A 19,481-nucleotide genomic window follows, 5' to 3' on the forward strand; every position below is an offset into this window, starting at 1 on the left:
TTCAAGTGCAACAATTTCTTCTTTGGTTGCTTGTGAGTATGTAGTGGGTTCAACCAAAGGTTGGCAGGTGACAGACGAAGATAAAGTAGGAAGATGGCAAATGTTAGTTGGTTAATCGATGGTAGTAGTGCTATCTACAATGATATTTCCAGTCTGATCGATGGTAATGGTGGGTTGATCAGACGTAGTGATTTGATCATTAGTGACAGATCTGTTGACAATGGTGTTGTAATTGGACTGGTGGATCATCAAGAATTGGAAATGGGACTACAACTTGTGTGGGCTGGTTAATGGGCACAACAACGTTGACGTATGGGAACAAGTTCTCATAGAATGTGACATCTCTAGATGTGAAAATGTCGTGGTCATATCATAAACTTTATATCCCTTTTGTCGAAAGGGGTTCCCCACAAAGATACACTTGGAGGCCCGTGGTTCAAATTTATCACTAGAAAGAGGTCACGCTTGAGCATAAGATAAGCTTTCAAATGTACACATATGATCATAGGTAGGAGGCTTACCAAATAAAACTTCATAGGTGTTTTGCCCCAAAGAGGCATAGCAGGCAAATGATTGATAATGTAAGCTGTAATGAGAACACACTCCCCAAAATAACTTTGGTAATCCAGCATGGAATCATAATGTCCGGGCAATCTCCAAGAGGTGTCGATGCTTTCTTTCAGCGACCCTGTTTTACTAAGGGGAATCAACACAAGTTCTTTGATGTATGGTAACATTTTGGCTATAAAAGTGAAGCATAGGACTCAATAGAAATTCTTTTCCATTGTCGGATATTATTGTATTAACTACATGATCGAATTGAGTGTGAATCATATTACAAAATGCTACAAGAAATTGATGTGTTTCAGACTTGTGCTTCATGAGAAACACCCATATCGAGTAGTTGTGATCATCGACTATGGTCAAGAAGAAACATGCACCTGAGATAGAGGCAACACGGTAAGGCCCCCATATACCACAATGTATCAAATCAAATGGCGCTTGAGCTCGAGACATTCTTATCGGAAAAGGGGAGTGAGTATGCTTTGCTTGTTGACATGCATCGCAAACGAACGAGGTTGAACCATTGAAGAGAGGGATTACCTGAGCTGTAGTAGTGATAATTGTCGCCAGGATGCATGTCCGAGCCTATTATGCCACAATGTTGAACTACTTATAGTACTAGAACTAAAAACAAATATGCTATTGTTGACATAAGAAGCTTTCAAGTACAGACCATCACACAATTCCGCCTTGCCAATCTGAGTCTTCGAGGCTCGGTCCTGTAATAAATAGCAGGTAGAAGAGATCACAACAATGCAACCCAATTAAATGGTAAGCTTGCTGACGGATAGCAGATTATACTTGAATCCAGGAACATAAAGCACATTGGGAACAACAACTATAGTAAGCAAGAAAGATCCTATGTGTGTGGCCTTAAGAGCTTCACCATTAGGAAGCAAAACCAAACAGTGCACAGATAAAGGTTCACATTGGCAGAGGTATGACACATTTGAAACCATGCGATCCAAGGCACCACTATCTAGAATCCAACTAGGATCAAGAGAGAATAAACCTTACCGGACACAGTTGAGGCATAGATTGGCCTTTCAACATTCAAGTATTCAACAATCGAATTAATTGGGTATATTGGTCAGTCGTCAAGCCAGCTACTGAGGATGTTGCAGAAGAATTAATCTGGTCAATCTTGTGGAGTACTACTTTGTAGCGAGATGGCTATGCCAAGTTGTCTCCTATGTCGAGTCACATCCACGTGTCCCCTTAATATGAGGTCGGGCCAAATCGCCCCCACTCCCCGAGCCAGGGGTCTTGACCTAGTGGGGGAGTTCACGACATGACGGGTGGATTTGATTCGAAGTCTAGGTCGTCCAGTCAGATAGTTCGTCGGTCGAACCAGTTTGCTGCTTGGCTCAATCAAGGGTAACTCGAGTCGTGTACGGTTTACGCGCGGACGTCACGCGGTCTATAAACTCTGTGGACGCCAAAAAACGCGCTAAACTGATTTCAACCTCGGGAGTCCTGCAGCCAGTTTTCTTGAGAGTCGTTGGATCACTTTGATCTCGACCGTTGATTCTCGGACATAGCAGCTATAAATAGGGGGGACCCGAGACATTTTTCTTCGCCATAAGTTCACTAGCCTTCGCTCAGAGGTCACGTTTAGACTCCTTAGCTCGGGTTTTCTAGTTCGTTGTTTTCTCAGCTCGGTCGTTTTTCTGGGTGAGTCTCCCCTAGCTTTTCTTTTTCAATTTAGTTCAGTTCGCAGTTATGTCGCAACTTAGTTTTGATAGTCTCTTAGATGAGCCCGAGGAAGGTACTTCGGCTTAGGTCAATTCTCCCGAGATGGAGTCATCCTGGGAGGCGCAAGAGGCCACGAATAATCCAGCGTCTACTTCTCATCGAGGTCAGGCGCTGGACAGGTTCGGTCCCTCAACACTGACTGTGGATAAACTTAGGGCTTTGATAGGTCGATACCACCTCCTAGAAGAGTACACCTACAGTATCCCCGTGACTAACTTCCCTTGGGAGCACGATCATAATGAGATCGAAATCTTCGAAGAGCAGCTCGTGGCTAGTCTTCGCTTACCTTTGCACCCCTTGATCATAGAGGTCCTGAAGTTCTTCAACATCACTATAGACCAATTACACCCGAACTCAAGTCGGAATGTAGTAGGGACGATTTCTCTTTTTTACGAGTACTGTCTACCTCTCGACCTCGAAATTTTTTCTTCTATTTTATCAATCAAGAAAATTTCTTCCTGCGTCCTTCCCGAGCATAGGCGGACCTATTATCTGTCACCTCGCCCGGGCTATAAACTTTTACATGAACTACCTAATAGGATCCCAGCCTAGAAACGGAGTTATTTCGTAGTTCGCAATCCTATAAGGTGGCCTTTTCCTACCCATTGGAGGGCTGCCATTCAGGATTCTGGCGTCAGGCTAGACCTAAAGACAAGGAAGACGCTCCATTCGTAGGCGAAGCTCGACTTCCACTGTAAGGACTACCTTGCCGAAGATAAGCTCGTGCAGGCCAACTTGAGTCCTGGTAGGTCATCTTTGGTTTAGAGTTATTTTTGATAGCTAGTATTTTATTCTTGTCGATGATGCTAACGCTAGGTTTTGTTGCAACTCCCATGAATCTCAGCACGGACAAGCTTCTTAGGCAGATGAAAAGGAAGAAGAAGCGAGCTACTATAAAAGCTCGTATTGAGTCCCCAAAGCCCACCATCCCTAAACTCGAACAGCCCTCCAGTGTGCCTCCAGTGATCGACTTGGAGTCGGAGAAGGTCCCACCTCGTGCACCAGAGACATCTTTGGGACCCGCCCCTACGACAACCGTTGCTTCTTCAGGGAGCGAAGGATCAGCTCGGAGTATCCTGACCCCACAATGCAGCCTCTAAAAGAGCAAAGAAGCTGTGCATTCTAAGGAAGTCACGAGTTGGGCTGAACTAACACCTGCTCAGCTCGGGGCTCGGGCGGCTTACCCACTGTATGGTGGTAAGTCTCGTTCTACTTTGATTTTTGTATTTGTAGCTTTGCTGGTACTAATTTATACTCTTGGCAAGTGAACACCATTGTGCACGCCTTGACTTACCAGTCTGAGCAACACTTGAAGCGGGCTTTAGTTGATGAGAGTTCATCCTGCGAGGCTCATACTGAACTGAATCTAGCTCGCTGCAAGATCAGCCAACTGGAAAACAGCGTGCGAGCTCAGGAGGAGCTTATCACTTCACTGATGTCAGAGAAGGCGGACCTGGAGTGTAAGGTGGAGAACCTCGAAGCGGATGTCAAGGAACGGATTGAAATCCTTCTCAAGGCCATGGAGGAGGCCAAGGTCAAGGCTGTTGAGGACTACAAGAACTCAGAAGAGTTCGAGGGAGAGCTAGTCGAGGTCGGAGGGCTACTGCAAAGGCTTCAAGCTCAATAGGTGGCTGATCAAGCGCAAGTTCCTGCAGCTCGATGTGAGTGCCATCACTACCTCGCCAATCACAAAGGAGGTAGCCCTTGAAGCTGTTGAAGACCCAGACTCGAAAGCGGAGAACGACGGTGACGACATTGCAAAGGCCAATGCCGATGACAAGGCTAGCTCCTCCGCCGAGGCTTCGGGCAAGAGCGATGAGTGCCCCATGTAGTCCTTTGTACTGTGAGCCTGCGAGCTAAGCATCTATTTCTTTTTCCTCCCTTTTGTAACGAACTCTTTGTAATGAAATACACTTTTTTCAAGCAATTAATCTTTTATGATTGTAGTGATTTTTTCCCAAACTGTTGAGCTATCGAGCTAGATAACCGAAATGAGGGGTTCCTCACTTTGTTGTTGCCCCGAGTTGTCACCCAGTATTTTGGGGCAATTTATGGCGTACGCTGAGGTGAGCGACATAATAGGGTATATGCCCGACCTGTCTACACACGGGCTACTTGAAAGTATTTTGCCTATGCCGATGAGGCGACTAGGTCTTATATGGTGCTGAGGTCTTTCATGAGCTCGGTGCTTTTAGCCCTTAGGCTGAGGACCGACTATAGTCCACTCTTCTTTGTGGTTCGCCCATGCCGAGGAGGCGACTGGGTCTTATGTTGTCGAGGTCTTTTGTTAGTTCGGCACTTTGGCCCTTGGGCTGGGGGAGCGACTATAGTCTACTCCCTAGTTCGGCAATTATAGATAGTATTGCCTTAGGTTGACGATATTCCATGCTCGAGGTACCTATTTCCCTTATAAGGTCTCGAGCTCGTACGTACCTTCCCCGAGTTGTCACTTTACCTGGTAGGGTCCTTCCCAATTTGGTTTGAGCTTACCAACACCGGGCTCAAGCACCATAACTTTGCGAAGAACCAGGTCTCCGACGTAGAGATTCTGCTTCCTGACTCTGGCGTTATAGTACCGAGCTACTCTCTGCTAGTAGGTCGCGGTCCTAATGTATGCGATATCTCGTACCTCTTCAAGTAGGTTGAGGTTAGTGCGTAGCTCGCTCTCATTCGCTTCTTCGTCGTGTGCCTCCAGACATAGTGTAGGTACCTCGATCTCGGCTGGGATCACTACCTCCGTATTGTAAGTGAGGTTGAAGGGAGTCTCACCCGTGGCGATCTTCACAGTGGCCCGATAAGCCCAAAGTACGCTAGGTAGCTCGTCAACCCATAATCCTTTAGCTCAGGCTAAGTGTGCCTTCAGTCCGTGGAGGATGGCCTTGTTCGTGACTTCCACTTGGCCATTGGCTTGAGGGTGCGCCATCGAGGTGAAATTTTGTTGTATCCCCATGTCTTCGCACCAGTTTTGAAACTTTATGTCTTCGATCTGCTTGTCGTTGTCAGAGATGAGTACTCGAGGTAGTCCGAAACGGCAAGCTATATTCCTCCAGAAGAAGTTTTGTATGGTTCGTGTTGTGATCGTCGCAAGAGGTTCGGCCTCCACCCACTTTGTGAAGTAGTACACTGCGCGAAGGCCATGGGCTGGTGAGGTACTTTAGGTCGGTGGTGGGCTGGTGGTGGATATTGGCGTGCCTTTGACATTTGTCGCATCTTTTGACGAACTCAATCGCACCTGCCTTCATTATTGGCTAGTAGTAGCCCTGTCGTAACGCTTTTTGGGCGAGAGCCCTGCCCCCAAGGTGTCCGCCGCACAAACCCTCATGAGTGTCGCGGAGTACAAGCTCGGCCTTCGAATGTCGTAAGCAGCGCAGATAAGGGAGCATGTAGGATCTTCGGTACAACCGTCTATCTATCATGACGTATTTGGCCGTCTGACGCTCTACCCTTCTAACGACATTACGGTCCGTAGGGAGGGTCCCGTGGAGCAGATAGCTCGCGAGTGGATCAGTCCAGCTCGGCTCTGCTTGCACAACAGGAGCGACCTCTTCTGCCCCCCCCCCCCGAGAATGCTAGGCCGAGGCAAGCTCTCTATGTACACGGTTCTCATGGTGTTGTCACTTGTGTTGGCTAATCGGGAGAGGGCATCGGCCTCAGCGTTCTCGGACCTTGGGATCTGCCTAATGAAGTAGGACTGGAAGTCGCGCAGAGCTTCTCTGACTTTGGCTAAGTAAGCTACCATGGTCGATTCGCGAGCCTCGTAGTCACCGGTGACCTGATTGACCACGAGCTAAGAATTGCTGCAGATAATGAGGTGTTTAGCTTGTACTTCGCTTGCAAGGGCGAGCCCGGCTATCAACGCTTCGTATTCTGCTTAATTGTTGGATGCAGCGAACTCGAACCGAAGTGCATACTCCAATTTCACCCCGCTTGGCCCGTACAGAATGATTACAACCCCGCTTCCTTGCTGATTTGACGAGCGACCCACATGAAGGATCCAGGGCTCCTCATCCCAAGTCGGGTTTCTTCCAATCGGGGGTGGTGCTGCACTAGTTGAAGTTTCTCCATTCTTGGGCTCGATCAACTCAGGGACTGCAGTGTTGAAAGTACATTTTGCGACAAAGTCAGCCAAGGCTTGGGCCTTGATGGCAATTCGGGGCTCATATTAGATGTCGTACTTACTGAGTTCGATGGCCCACTTCGCCAGTCTACTGGAAACCTCGGGCTTGAGCAAGACTTGCTTCAGAGGTTTGTTGGTGAGGACGATGATGGTACGAGCCTGGAAGTATGGCCAAAGCTTCCGAGCTACGATGACTCGCGTACGCTAACTTTTCGATTTCTAGATACCTCATTTTTGCGTCCTGCAAAACTTTACTAACATAATAGACGAGTCGTTGAACCCGATCTACCTATTTTATTAGTACCGAACTGACTACCTCGTCACTCGCGGAGAGGTACAGCTTCAAAATATCTCCCTCCTCGGGTCGGGTCAAAATCAAGATGCTGGCGAGATACTTTTTGAGCTCGTCGAAAGCGAACTGGCACTCTTCGGTCCACTCGGAAGTCTTTGCTTCTCTTAATTGCCTTAAAGAAAGGCAAGCAACGATCTGTCAATTTAGACATGAAACGGCTCAGAGCGGCTATTCGACCGTTCAACCTCAGAACCTCTTTCAATTTTCGGGGCGGTCTCATGTCTAGGATTGCCTTAATTTTCTTGGGGTTGGCCTCGATTCCACGCCGATTAACGATGTAACCCAAGAACTTACCCGAAATGACACCAAAGACACATTTGTTGGGATTTAATTTCATATTGTACTTATGCAAAATTTGAAAGACACATATTGTACTTAAGTCTTTTATTAAATAATTTGAAAATTGAGTTTTGACGACCATGTCGTCTACATAACACTATTTTTTTGTCGATCAATGGCTCAAACAATCGGTTTATAAGTCTTTGAAAAGTTGCCCCAACATTTTTCAGTCCGAAGGGCATAACCTTGTAACAGTGCAGGCCGAACTCGGTTATAAAGACCATTTTTTCCTCATCGGCAAGGTTCATCCTGATCTAGTTGTAGCCCGAATAAGCATCCAGAAAGCTTAGCAACTCGTGTCCTGAGGTCGTGTCCACCAAACAGTCGATTTTGAGAAGTGGGAAGCAGTCCTTTGGGCAGGCTCGATTCAGGTCGATATAATCGATGCGCATGCGCCACTTACTATTGGCTTTTTTTATCAGAACGGGGTTAGCCACCCAGCTCGGGTAATAGACCTCCCTGATGAAATCGGCTGCAAGGAGCTTCCCGACCTCCTCGTTAACTATTCTCCAGCGCTCTGGGGCTAAGTTGCGTTTCTTCTGTCTAACGGGCCTAACTACATGATCAATGTGCAATTTGTGAGTGATTATGCTAAGGTCTATGCCGGGCATTTCTACCACGGACCATGCAAAAACATTTAAATTTTGAAGTAAGAAACTTACCAGTTGCGATCGCATGGGCTCCTCAATCGAAGCGCCAATCTAGAGAATCCTGGCAGGATCTTCCGCTGAAATGGGTATAGAGGTCGTCTCTTCTATTGGTGAAGCTCGCTCCTCGTAGTGCTCCGTAGGTCGCTCCAACTCGAGGTTGTCTGCTGCCTTGGCTTTCCCTTTGATGGCGGTGACGTAGCATTTACGAGACTCGAGCTGGTCACCTCGCGCTACCCCAATTCCGAAGTCCGTAGGGAACTTCATGGCCAAGTAATAGGTGGACACCACTGCACGTAGAGCGTGGGTGATAGGCCAACCTATTATGGCATTGTACGGGGAGGGAGTGGCAACCACTAAGAAAATGTGATCGAATCTCACTATGCTAGGCCAGGTACTGACCTCCACAGGTATTGTAACTCTTCCCAAGGGTCGGACTTCCTCTCCGTTGAAGCCTACCAATGGAGTATTTGCAGGCTTGATGTCGCTCTCCTGAAGTTGCAGCTTGTCGAATGCATCTTTGAAGAGAATGTCCACCAAATTGTCGGAGTCGACTAGGATGCGCTTCACCTCGAAGTCATTTATTCTCATCTTTATGACGAGCGTGTCATCGTGAGAGTACTGAACTCCACGCGCGTTATCTTCAGTGAAGAAAATTGGTTCTTCTAACCTCGGCCGCTTCGGAGGATTCTCTTCTCTTTCAACCTCACGAGCTGATGTCTTTGCCGCGGCTGAGGTGCAGCCTACGACAATCGATCTGCCGGTGATCATATCTATTATTCCATGAACGGGCCTCTCTTCGGGCAGCTGTCTCTGCGGCTACTCGTTTTTCCTGCTGCTGGATTCGAGAGCGTCTTTATTTTGCTCCCCCTGTCGACCTGTTTAACTTTTATTATCATTCAATACAAAATTCTTCCGTCGCGGAGGTTTTTACAATTTTCGGTGCTATGACCGTGATCTCTATGAAAATGGCAGTATACATTTCTGTTCCTTGTATTCGGGTCTCCTCTCAGCCGAGGTGGCCAATTTACGTAAGAAGCATCCTTGATCGCCAGGAGGATTTTTGCTCGCTTTGCGTTCAAGGGAGTGTAGTTTCTTTCAGTTTGAGGAGCTTGGGAATGTTGATCTGGCTTTCCTCCTCAAGCTGGCTCTTCCTTTTTCCTCTTGTTGTCCCCATTAGTCGAGGTCTCGCCTTCTCTTTTCCTCTTATCGGATGGATTCTCGCTCTTCTGGTTCATCTCCTCCTTTGTTCAGATGAACTGGTCCGCGAGCTTGAGGAATTCAATTACATCTTTAGGCTTGTTGGCAACCACGTGCCACTTGAATTCTTTGTGTGTGATGCCTCTTTTAACTGCTGTGAGTCTCACTATGGGGTCTAGGTCAGGTATCTGCAGGCATGCATCATTGAACCTCTTGATGTAGCTGTGGATAGATTCTCCTTCTCTTTGGATAATGCCAATGAGGCTTTCTTGGGACCTTGGGCATCTCTTACTAGTAATGAAGTGCAAGGTAAAGATCTGCACGAACTGCGCCCAACTCTTGATTGTCCCGGGCGCAAGGTTTCTATACCATGTGCGAGCTACCCCCTTGAAAGTTGTGGAGAATGCAACGCACATGCAGGATTCATCTGCTTCGGCCAAGTGCATTTGAGATTGAAATGAGTCTACATGGTCATTCGGATCGAACGACCCATCATACTTGTGTAAGGGAGGTCCTTAAAATCCTTTGGCATCGGAGTGGCCAAGAGTTTGGGAGATAGAGGAGACGACATAGTGAGAAGCGGAGTGGTCTTCACGGTCCCCGAGCTAGCCTCTTCTTTTCCCTTTGGTAGTTCGGTGGAGTTCTGGACTGCTGCTCGGTGAGCTCTGTGGCGCTGCCTTTGCTGCTTCCTTACCGGCTCTGCGTTGGTGCTGCTAGCCTCAATATTGTCAGGTACTGTTCTCACTGGCAGCTACTTGGACTGCTACGAACTGAAGGGTCTTGTCTGGAGTCCGGGACCAGAGTGCCAAACTGGCCTGGCAGGCTGGGTGCCTCCCGACCTATTTACTTGTTGCGAGGTGGGAGGAGTAATCTGTCTCTCCCTCCTGTCACGAGATGAGACTTGACTCCCCTGAAGGTTCTAGATTTGGGAGGTCTCTCCCCGGTGATGAGGCGTTCGCTACGGCGGCGAGACTTAATTTGCTGCGTAGTTGGATGCTGAGGTGGCAACAGTTGCTGGTTCTGAGGTAATGGTGGAAACTGTTGCTGATAAACATGGTGCAGTACATGTTGCTGACACAATTGGAATTGTTGGACCTGCTGCATCTGAGCTTGCATAGCTCGCATGCAGTGTACTAGATCTTCAAGTTGGTTATGTCCGGCCACCGAGGGAACAGACGGTTCGGAAAAGGTTGCACCTACCGTGGAGGGGAGAGGAGCATTCACAGGTGCCATGATCTGGGGCACGTTCAGAGTAGGGACCCCACCCGTAGAGAGAGGTATGGTGAATTGACCAATGCATACCGTTGGGATCCGAGGTTGCCCCCCGAAGGTGTTCATATCAGCGTTGCGTCCGGCGTTGCTGGAGGAAGCCAAAGAAACCTGAGTAAGAATGCTTGGTGGAAAGAGGCTTTTTGAAGTGCTTCCCACAGACGCCAATTGATGCTGCACAATCTGACTGCTCCTAGCTGGCGGTGGCTTAGCTTCCTATAGACGACGAACGTGGAGAATCTGCATAGAAAATCAAAGAACCCGGGGGTGCTTACCTGGCGAGGTCGCTCTGATGCTTAAGTCAGTATATGCAAGCTGAGAATAATTGGAGAGCAAGAGAGCTAGTAAGCAGTAATTGCGCGTACCTTTGGGCCCCGGGAAAGAGGCCTTTATATAATGGAGTCCTCGCGCATCAGATCGAACTTGTGGTCAATCTAGGAGAGGACCTCTCCAGCTCTGGTGGAGTTGGAGATCATGTAGACAGCCCTCTGAATCTTGGCCAAGTCCACCCCCTGGAACAACAGTTGGTGGCTGATAGTTGATACCACATTTGAACACAGTGAGACACCAGTTGAAAAACTGGATAAATCCAACACTTGTTATCACAACCGACCTGCAGAGTGCATACTTTGGCATTTATACAAACTGAAAACACCAAAACCGGCCTCCATGAGTGAGATAAAAACCATATAGGTTAACCATAAATTTAAAAAAATTGATCAAACAAAATCACATAAAGAAAGAGACAGAAACCAAGGAAATCTACAATTGAGAGAGACTTAGAGAGAGAGAGAACCAAATAACCCCCTTGTTCAACTACTCCCTCAATAGTTTAGCCATCAAGTGATAATCTCCGTGTAACCTGAATGAGAAAACCTGTATACCCAATCATCACTACCATCATCAAACAGGTAATCCAACACCCCATTTCCTATATCTACACAACACTATTCTCCATTTAGTGGACTTGGACAGAACACAACACCATTATCAACAGAGATGAAGAGGCAAATGAACTTCCCACAACACAATTCTCCATTTAGTGGACTTAGATAGGACACAACACCATTATCAACAAAGAGGGAGACGCAAATGAATCTCCCATTGTCCATGGTATCAGGTGATTATTTGTTGGCTGCTTGAACTGAAATTAAATGTCATTAAAACTACATTTACCTAACATAATTTATTACAATCCATGCAAGGGCACAACACAGAAGATGGTCAACAATCTAGTGAAGCTTTAAAAGCTCGCACATGAAAGTCCAAAATAGATAGTTGTAGTTGCATGAAAAATCCCAAAAGTTTCCAGAAACAAAATAAATAATCTACAACTATAAATGAAATGTTATACTCATTCCAATCAGTTTTCTTTTCAAGTAAAATCAACACTTTCTAACTGCATTAAAAGGTTAACTAAAAACAATCAAATAGAGAGGCAGAGAGAGGACCTGAACCAGACAATACTAAACAGAAGCTCCTAATGAACTGTACTTGTACATAAAATCAACATCTAGGGTTTGAATACCTATAAAAGCATGTAAAATGTTAGAATACATTGATTGATGAAACCTACAAACAAAACCAGACAGTAAAATGAAGAGCCAGGGTAATTTAAGGGGGAGAGAGAGAGAGAGAGAGCTAGAAGAATCCCCTGAGCCACTACATGTCTTTCTTGTATTCCAAGAGCCATTGTCATTATAATTGCTTGAATGTTCCAACTGCCAGGATTATCTAAAATCAACACAATATTATTCAGAATTTTTTCATTACCTAATTGGAAAGATTAATGTCGATCATCTAATAAAGAGATTTATTTAGGAGTAGCTCACCAATAAAATTAATACACAAAAAAATCACAGCCAAAGCAATTAGAGCAAACTACAGGCATCAAGTAATAAACTATTTTACCTGATTCCCACGACTATCTTGAATCACCTTCTATCAACCTTCTGATGTATTTTGGAAGTGGAACTTGCTTCCAGGAGCTAAATGAACCTATAAATATGCAACAGTAGTTATTTTAATATGGGTCACAAGATATGATGTGGAGGAATTTGCAGTTAAACCAACTCACAGATATGAAACCATGGCGCAATTTCAAATAAAGATAGGATAAGGGAAAATTGGAAAATTTGGCACAATTAGGGTTTAAGATCAAAGGGAAGGTGAAAAAGAAAGATAGGATAATGGAATCAGAACTAGGGGTAATTAGGATTTAGGTGGGCTTAGGTTTAATTTGATTCATGACCTCCCCCTGGTTGGAAAGATTTGGTTCAGATGTGATCTATGATTTCTAAAACCATAAAGCAACGCCACATTCACAAACAGTAAAATAATTTCAATTTGTAGCATCAAGATTGACACAATTACCAATGCGAGAAAAGAGAGATGTATTTGCAGGGAAAAACAATCAAACGGTGACTCAATTTCAAACATCAATCATGTTGAGAAAAGCAATTGCCTATCAAGAGGATCTCCATGTCCAATTTGTCCATGTGTACCTCTTCAACAAGAGAAAACGTTCTGCCTTTCTGTAACAGCTAGTGTATGCCCCCACCCATAAGAGAACTGTACCACTTTCTGCTAGGAAGCCCAGCAACGATTCATGAAAAATTAAAGGAAAACAAAACCATACTTCATATAGACCACATCCACCTCAAATGAGAAGTCAAAGAAAAAAGAAAGAAAAAAAAAAAAAAAAGTCATGGAACTCAATATTCTAGCCCAACAGAAATGTACCTATTCATCTGGAAGTTTTACTTGCACTGGAGAGCAGTGATCAACATTATCACCAACACCAACTTGCTCAAACTGTTTAAGATAAGGAAAGCATTAAAAACAACCAACCAGAATTTGTAAGGGAGAAAAACAATGGTCAACTGAAGCAAGTAATGCATGAACAAATTAAACTCTGAGAAGTCTGAAATATACATTTTTGAATGGCTTCAATTAGCTAGCAAAATAAAATCTGACAGCTTCTAATAGGTCCATAATGGTCCTACTTTTCACTTACCCAAGGATTCTTTTCAAGCATGCTAAACCCCATCTCTTGATCTCTCTCTTTCTCCTCCCACACCAGAAGAAAATAATAACCCTCCTCCACAATCCAAATTCCAACAGTAATGGAGATACCATTTACCAGAGAAAGTCCCCTCGCCCTTCATCCCAGATGCACAGACTTTGTTAATGGTTGTGCACACCACTGAATTAGGTATTCCTGCCCCTAATTCAGACAATCTGCTGGGTACTGCCTAAATTTAAGATTTGATAAACAGAGACAAATCAGGAAGGTTTTCATCTTACACTCAATTGCTATAGATCCAAGATAGGTGGCTGATAATGAAGAAAGGGAACCAAGGAAACCACCCATTGGTATACATGCAACACCAACAACACAAACACCGATACTAAATTAAATAAAAAGAAAAGAAAAATAAATAATAAGCACATTGATAATCTATTTGGAAATAGTACTCTACTAAATTGGCTTATGGAAGTTTTGATCTAAAGTCACCTATTTTTTTTTTTTCTAAAGAGATCAAAGGAAAATACAAAAAACAAAGAAAAACAAAACCTCGAGGCTTTATCAAGTCTGGAGCCGCTACAGCTGCTGGAGCCATTGGAAGATCAGCAGGGAGATCCGCAGAATGCTGGTGCAACCAAAACATTAGAATTGAGAGGATGGAGTGAAGCCCTGTATCCGCCACAGAGAATAAGGAACCAAGGAAACCACCCATTGGTATACATGCAACACCAACAACACAAACATCTATCCCAAATTAAATAATAAGCACATCAATAATCTATTTGGAAATAGCAAGCCCAACCAGAGTGCTTACCAGTGCACCACTCGAAGCACTCCCTACTTTGGTCTTCTCTGACCTTTGACTACAAAGTTCCCCAAGGCCCAAATCAAACCAAAGTTAAACGAGAGAGAGAGAGAGAGAAAGAGAGAGAGAGAGAGAGAGAGAGAGAGAGGAAAAATATATATCACGAATTGGCAGAATCAAAATCCCAAACACCACTGCTGATCTGATATAAATACCTAAAATTTCTAGAACAAAATGGGAAGAAGTGCACATGTGAAGATGCAATCTTGAACTCATGAGGTACTCTTCTTATCACTGTCATCAATAAGAAAAAGTAAATGCCAAATACAGAAGCAAATTAAACTGGTACAGAATACATACAAACACACCAAAGACACAAATTAATAGCTCCATCTGGAGGTGGGGATAGATTCCATATAGTTTAGCAAAACAAGGGGAATTAAGAAATCTTAAATGAGGAGATTAACAGAGGCTAACCACCTTTGAGGGGTTGTGTAATGCTGTAAAAGCAACTATATTTCCCAAGCAACTTCAGGAAGAGAGAGCTGTCTTCTAGCGCCCCTCTCAGAACTGTTTCCACATGGCAAAACCAACTATATTTACCAAGCAACTTAACCAGGAAGAGAGAGCTGCCTTCTAGACACCTGACAGTTAATCAATCTTCAAGACCCATCCCCTCTTAAAATCTACAAACACCAAAAATATCCAATCCAAATATTAGAAAACTTAAGAGGAAGTAATAGCTGAATTTGAAAAGAAAATATTGCAGAGGTGTACCAGCCTTACATGTAAACAGAAGCATTCCCTACAAAACAAACCACCAAAATGCAACACATACAATAAACATAAACAAAAACAAAAGAAATAGAAAAATCAATTCTGTAGCAGAGAAAAAAAAAAGTATCCCCATCTAAAGAGACGTGAATGCGTAGCAAATACAAATAACCAAACACATGAAAAAAAAGGTCCACTCCCAGCTTTTTCTACCTAAAAGAACTCGAAGAGAGAGAAAAAGACAAATGCATATAAATGGAAAAGCAAATACAAGTAACCTGATGCATGAAAAATCAATACTCTACCGAAAATACAAATATCAGAGAGAAAATGCCATTGTGTGTTCTATTTTACCTAAGAGAGGAGTTTGAAAGAAAATAAAAGAATACTTAGAAGTTGAAACCGACAGGCCAAGAGAGCTTACCTTACAATGATGAGGAAACCGATGGACTAAGAGCAGAGAAATGGCCATTGGCAAGAACACCCTATTCTGGAAACCAAAGAGAGGTGTTTGACAGAAAATAAAAGAATCAATACTCTGCTTGAAATAAAAGAATACTCAAAAGTTGAAACCGATGGGCTAGGAAAGCTTACCTTAGCAATGATGAGGAAACCGATGGACTAAGAGCATAGAAACGGCCATTGGCGAGAACACCCTATTCTGGAAACCAATGAGAGGAGTTTGATTGAAAATAAAAGAATCAATACTCTGCTTGAAATAAAAGAATACTCAAAAGTTGAAACCGATGGGCTAGGAAAGCTTACCTTAGCAATGATGAGGAAACTGATGGGTTAAGAGCATCAAGAAATGGCCGTCACTGAGAACCAACGGGCTTGATAAATAAATCCTAGACAAGCAAACCCCTGATGAACCCTTTGGTTTCACAGATGTAGCGATCATGGAGGTGAAGGCAACACGAGGGGGTGAGAGGGTTTCAGAGCAAAGAGCAAAGAAGGGGAAGAAGCGAGAGAGTGCAAGAGAGAGCAATAGAGGGGAAAGCTTGCCGAGCAAGTCTTTCCTCGAAAATGGAGGGAGGACACGTGGCCGAAAAAAAAGTGGAGGGCAAAAGGGGCAAAAACTAATATCCTTAATTCAATATCATTCAGCCCCCAACTGCTATTAGGGACTTTAAACTTGATTAATCCTATTAGATTGAGCATTCATGCCTATTTGCCATCTCTATTCCCTATTATATTATATAACACTCCAACCAGCTATCTTCCCAACTCCATTCTTCTTGATCATCTCCCTCACCTTCTCTGCATCTTTCCACCTTCCAATCGAATTATACATGTTGGAAAGCAGAACATAATACCCATCATTTCCAGGGTCAGATTCAATAGCCCACTTTGCAACTCGTTCTCCCATCTCAACATCATTGTGCATTCTACAAGCACCAAGAAGAGCTCCCCAAACACCTCCATCAGGAGCAATAGGCATTGATAGAACCATAGCTTCAGCCTCGCGTAGGTTTCCTGATCGACCAAGAAGATCCACCATACACGAATAGTGCTTCAATGTTGGTGAAACACAGTATTCTTTCATCTTTCCAAATAGGTGCTTCCCTTCTTCAATGAGTCCTGCATGATTACATGCTGAGAGAACAGAAAGGAAGGTTAGTGCATTTGGTCTTTCCCCTGATTCCTCCATCTGTTGGAAAATCTCAATGGCAGATTTGGCATCTCCATGTATTCCATATCCTGAGATCATTACATTCCATGAGATAACATCTCTCTTATCCAATGAAGTAAAGATTTCTCTTGCTATTCCAAGTTGCCCGCATTTCACATACATATCAATTAATGCAGTAGAAAGACATAGATCACACTCTAATCCCCTTTCCTTGATGTAACAGTGAACCTTTTCTCCAAGCTCCAGGTTTGCTAGATGAGCACAAGCTGAAAGGACGATAACCAATGTCACTGAGTTGGGTTTCATATTTTCTGAAAGCATCTGATCAAAAAGGATCAAAGCCTCATAACAATAACCATTGTGAACATAAGCCGAAATCAAAATGTTCCATGTGACAACGTCTCTATGCATCCAAGAAAATATCCTCCATGCCATGGTCATATCGTTGCATTTTCCATACATGCCCATAAGAGAATTTGCAATTGAAACATTCTCACTAATCCCAATTTTAATCACATAACAATGCAAAGACTGGCCTAGATGTGTTGCAACTGATTTGGAACATGAACAAATAACAGAGACTAAACTATTTAGATCATAGTTGAGGTCTAGATGATGCATTTTTCTAAACAATTCTAAGGACTTTGCCTCCATCCCAACTTTACCATATCCAAAAACCATCCAGTTCCAAGATTCTTCATCCTGTCCACAGAATTTATGAAAAAGCTTCCCTGCTAGATGCATGCACCCAAATTTACAATACATTGCAAGCAAAGAATTAATAATAATCTGATTCATTGTGAAATTTCTCCTTATAACCAGACCATGAAAGGCTTTTCCTTCATTAATCCTCATGGAATTCCCTAAACGTGAAAGCATACAACTGATAATGGTCCAATCAGGTTCAATTTCTGCAGCCAGCATTTCACAAAACAAATCCAAGCATTCATGAATATTTCTTGTCTTCGCATAAACCCCAATAACTGTTGTCCATGAAATGAGATCTTTAACTGGCAATTCACGAAAAGCAGAATAAGCTTCTTCAATGGTCCCGCACTTTGAATACATCATAAACAATGATGAGTTAACAACTTGGGAAACCCCAATTCCCGTTTTAATTGCATAGCTATGTAGGCATTTACCTTCTAACAGAGCCCCCAGATTCCCACTAGCTTGTAGAGCGCCTTCAATTGTTCTAGAATTTGGTTTCTCTTCATCTGTGCCACTACTATGCATTTCGTGAACACAACCCAAAGCCTTCTCATTCTCATCATTCTGCACGTAACCAATCACAAGAGCAGTCCAAGAAATCACATCTCTAAAAGGTATTTCATCGAACATACGAGATGCATCTCCCATTTCACCACATTTTGAATACATGTAAACAAAAGAAGACCCAGCTGCCGAATTATCATAGAATAGGCCGAGCTTTAAAGTGATACCATGGATGTTTTTACCATGATCAAGGGCTAAAAGTTCAGCGCAGGCGGCAACAACCATGGGAATGGTAAAATGGGTAGGAGGGGTACTTGAGTTGCACATTTCATCGTAGAACTTGAGAGCTCGTGAGTACTCGCCATTAGAGAAATGGGATTTAATGATTGAATTCCAAAGAAAGGTGTCTTTGGGATGAACGGAATAAAAAACTTGTTTGGAAAAGTCAATTCTGTTGAAAAAGGAGTAGAAGGAGATGAGCTTGGCTGCCAAGAAGATGTTATTTGAATGCCCAGATGTGATGATGAAAGCGTGAGATTGGAACAGAGATTGGGTATCTGAAACTTGATTGGAGAGGAAGAGATCGAGCTGATGGCTAATGTAGTTATTCTGAGAAGACGCTTTTGATGAAAGAGAGCGGATACCAAGTGGAAGAACAGTTGAGATACGTTTGCCCAGATAACTGACTTTGACAACACTCATGGGAGTTTAGCCAAGACAGCTGTGCTTCTCCGACGCATGGAGGAGACTTAGGAATTGGGTCAATTCCTGGACGAGCACAGATCCCCTGCATAACACCCACGCGCACATTAAGGCCTCATTAGATTTTACTTATCTAGGTAACAACTAGCTGTCAATGGATCGGGTCTAATCAATGGATTTGAAAAGAGGAAGTAGAAACAAATTTTCTAATGTTGTGTAATAGCTGAATTTGAAAAGAAAATATTGCAGAGGTGTACCAGCCTTCCAAGTAAACAGAAGTATTCCCTACAAAACAAACCACCAAAATGCAACACATATAATAAACATAAACAAAAACAGAGGAAATAGAAAAATCAATTCTGTAGCAGAGAAAAAAGGTATATAGCAAATACAAATAACCAAACACATGAAAAAGGGCTCATTCCCAGCTTTTGTTTTACCTAAAAGAACTCGAAGAGAGAGAAAAGGAGAAATGCATATAAATGGAAAAGCAAATACAAATAACCAGACGCATGAAAAATCAATACTCTGCCTAAAATACAAATAGTAGAGAGAAAATGTCACTGCGTGTTCTATTTCACCTAAGAGGATTTTGAAAGAAAATAAAAGAATCAATACTCTGCTTGAAATAAAAGAGTACTCAGAAGTTGAAACCGACGGGCTAAGAGAGCTTACCTTAGCAATGATGAGGAAACCGATGGTTTAAGAGAATTAAGAAATGGCAGCCGCTGAAAACCAACGGGCTTGACAAAGAAACCGTAGACGAACAAACCCCTGACGACAGACGCAGTGGTCGAGGAGGTGAAGGCAACACGAGGGGGCCGGGAGGGTTTCAGAGCAAAGAGGAAAGAAGGGGAAGAAGCGAGAGAGTGCGATCACCTGCTAGTTACAAAACCCTACCAACAACACGAAGACCCGGCAAAAAGTTGATCCAACTCGCGAGCCCGACCCAACCCAACCCGAAAAAGCAGGTTGGCGTCTTCATATTTACCTATCTGAATTTGAGAATGACCCGATTCCACTCTTTAATATTTAGTGTTTATTCTTGACATTTTTTGTATTTTTCATTTTATTAAAATTT

General features: G+C 43.6%; 1 protein-coding gene across 41 annotated transcripts; it reads right to left on the bottom strand.

The window, feature by feature from the left end:
- Positions 1-760: 760 nt before the first annotated feature.
- LOC148876745 (Pentatricopeptide repeat (PPR) superfamily protein) lies at positions 761-19,273 on the bottom strand. Of its 41 annotated transcripts, none has more exons than XM_088967100.1 (17): positions 19,076-19,265; positions 18,658-18,685; positions 15,616-18,485; positions 15,445-15,511; positions 15,275-15,340; positions 14,557-14,762; positions 14,292-14,370; positions 14,086-14,134; positions 13,821-13,940; positions 12,986-13,057; positions 12,155-12,241; positions 11,910-11,977; positions 11,695-11,771; positions 10,609-10,888; positions 10,277-10,532; positions 1,105-1,283; positions 761-941 (listed from the first exon to the last, which is right to left on the bottom strand). In XM_088967100.1, exon 3 carries the CDS (start codon positions 18,398-18,400, stop codon positions 16,046-16,048), a length of 2,355 nt encoding a protein of 784 aa, XP_088823226.1. In that variant the 5' UTR covers positions 18,401-18,485; positions 18,658-18,685; positions 19,076-19,265; the 3' UTR covers positions 761-941; positions 1,105-1,283; positions 10,277-10,532; positions 10,609-10,888; positions 11,695-11,771; positions 11,910-11,977; positions 12,155-12,241; positions 12,986-13,057; positions 13,821-13,940; positions 14,086-14,134; positions 14,292-14,370; positions 14,557-14,762; positions 15,275-15,340; positions 15,445-15,511; positions 15,616-16,045. The 41 variants fall into 41 exon arrangements, with proteins under 41 accessions (XP_088823226.1, XP_088823217.1, XP_088823233.1 ...); XM_088967091.1 differs by adding an exon at positions 14,854-14,881 and having other exon boundaries at positions 10,277-10,483; positions 11,695-11,977; XM_088967107.1 differs by having other exon boundaries at positions 1,105-1,149; positions 1,238-1,283; positions 10,175-10,483; positions 15,616-18,685.
- Between the last annotated feature and the right edge of the window lie 208 nt (positions 19,274-19,481).

Source organism: Nelumbo lutea, chromosome 1 (assembly GCF_056320005.1).
Source record: "Nelumbo lutea isolate HS-2025 chromosome 1, American lotus-T2T, whole genome shotgun sequence".
Lineage (NCBI taxonomy): Eukaryota > Viridiplantae > Streptophyta > Magnoliopsida > Proteales > Nelumbonaceae > Nelumbo > Nelumbo lutea.

Coding starts and splice junctions, on each gene's coding strand:
- LOC148876745 (XM_088967103.1), bottom strand. CDS start 18,400: ATGAGTGTTGTCAAAGTCAGTTATCTGGGCAAACGTATCTCAACTGTT.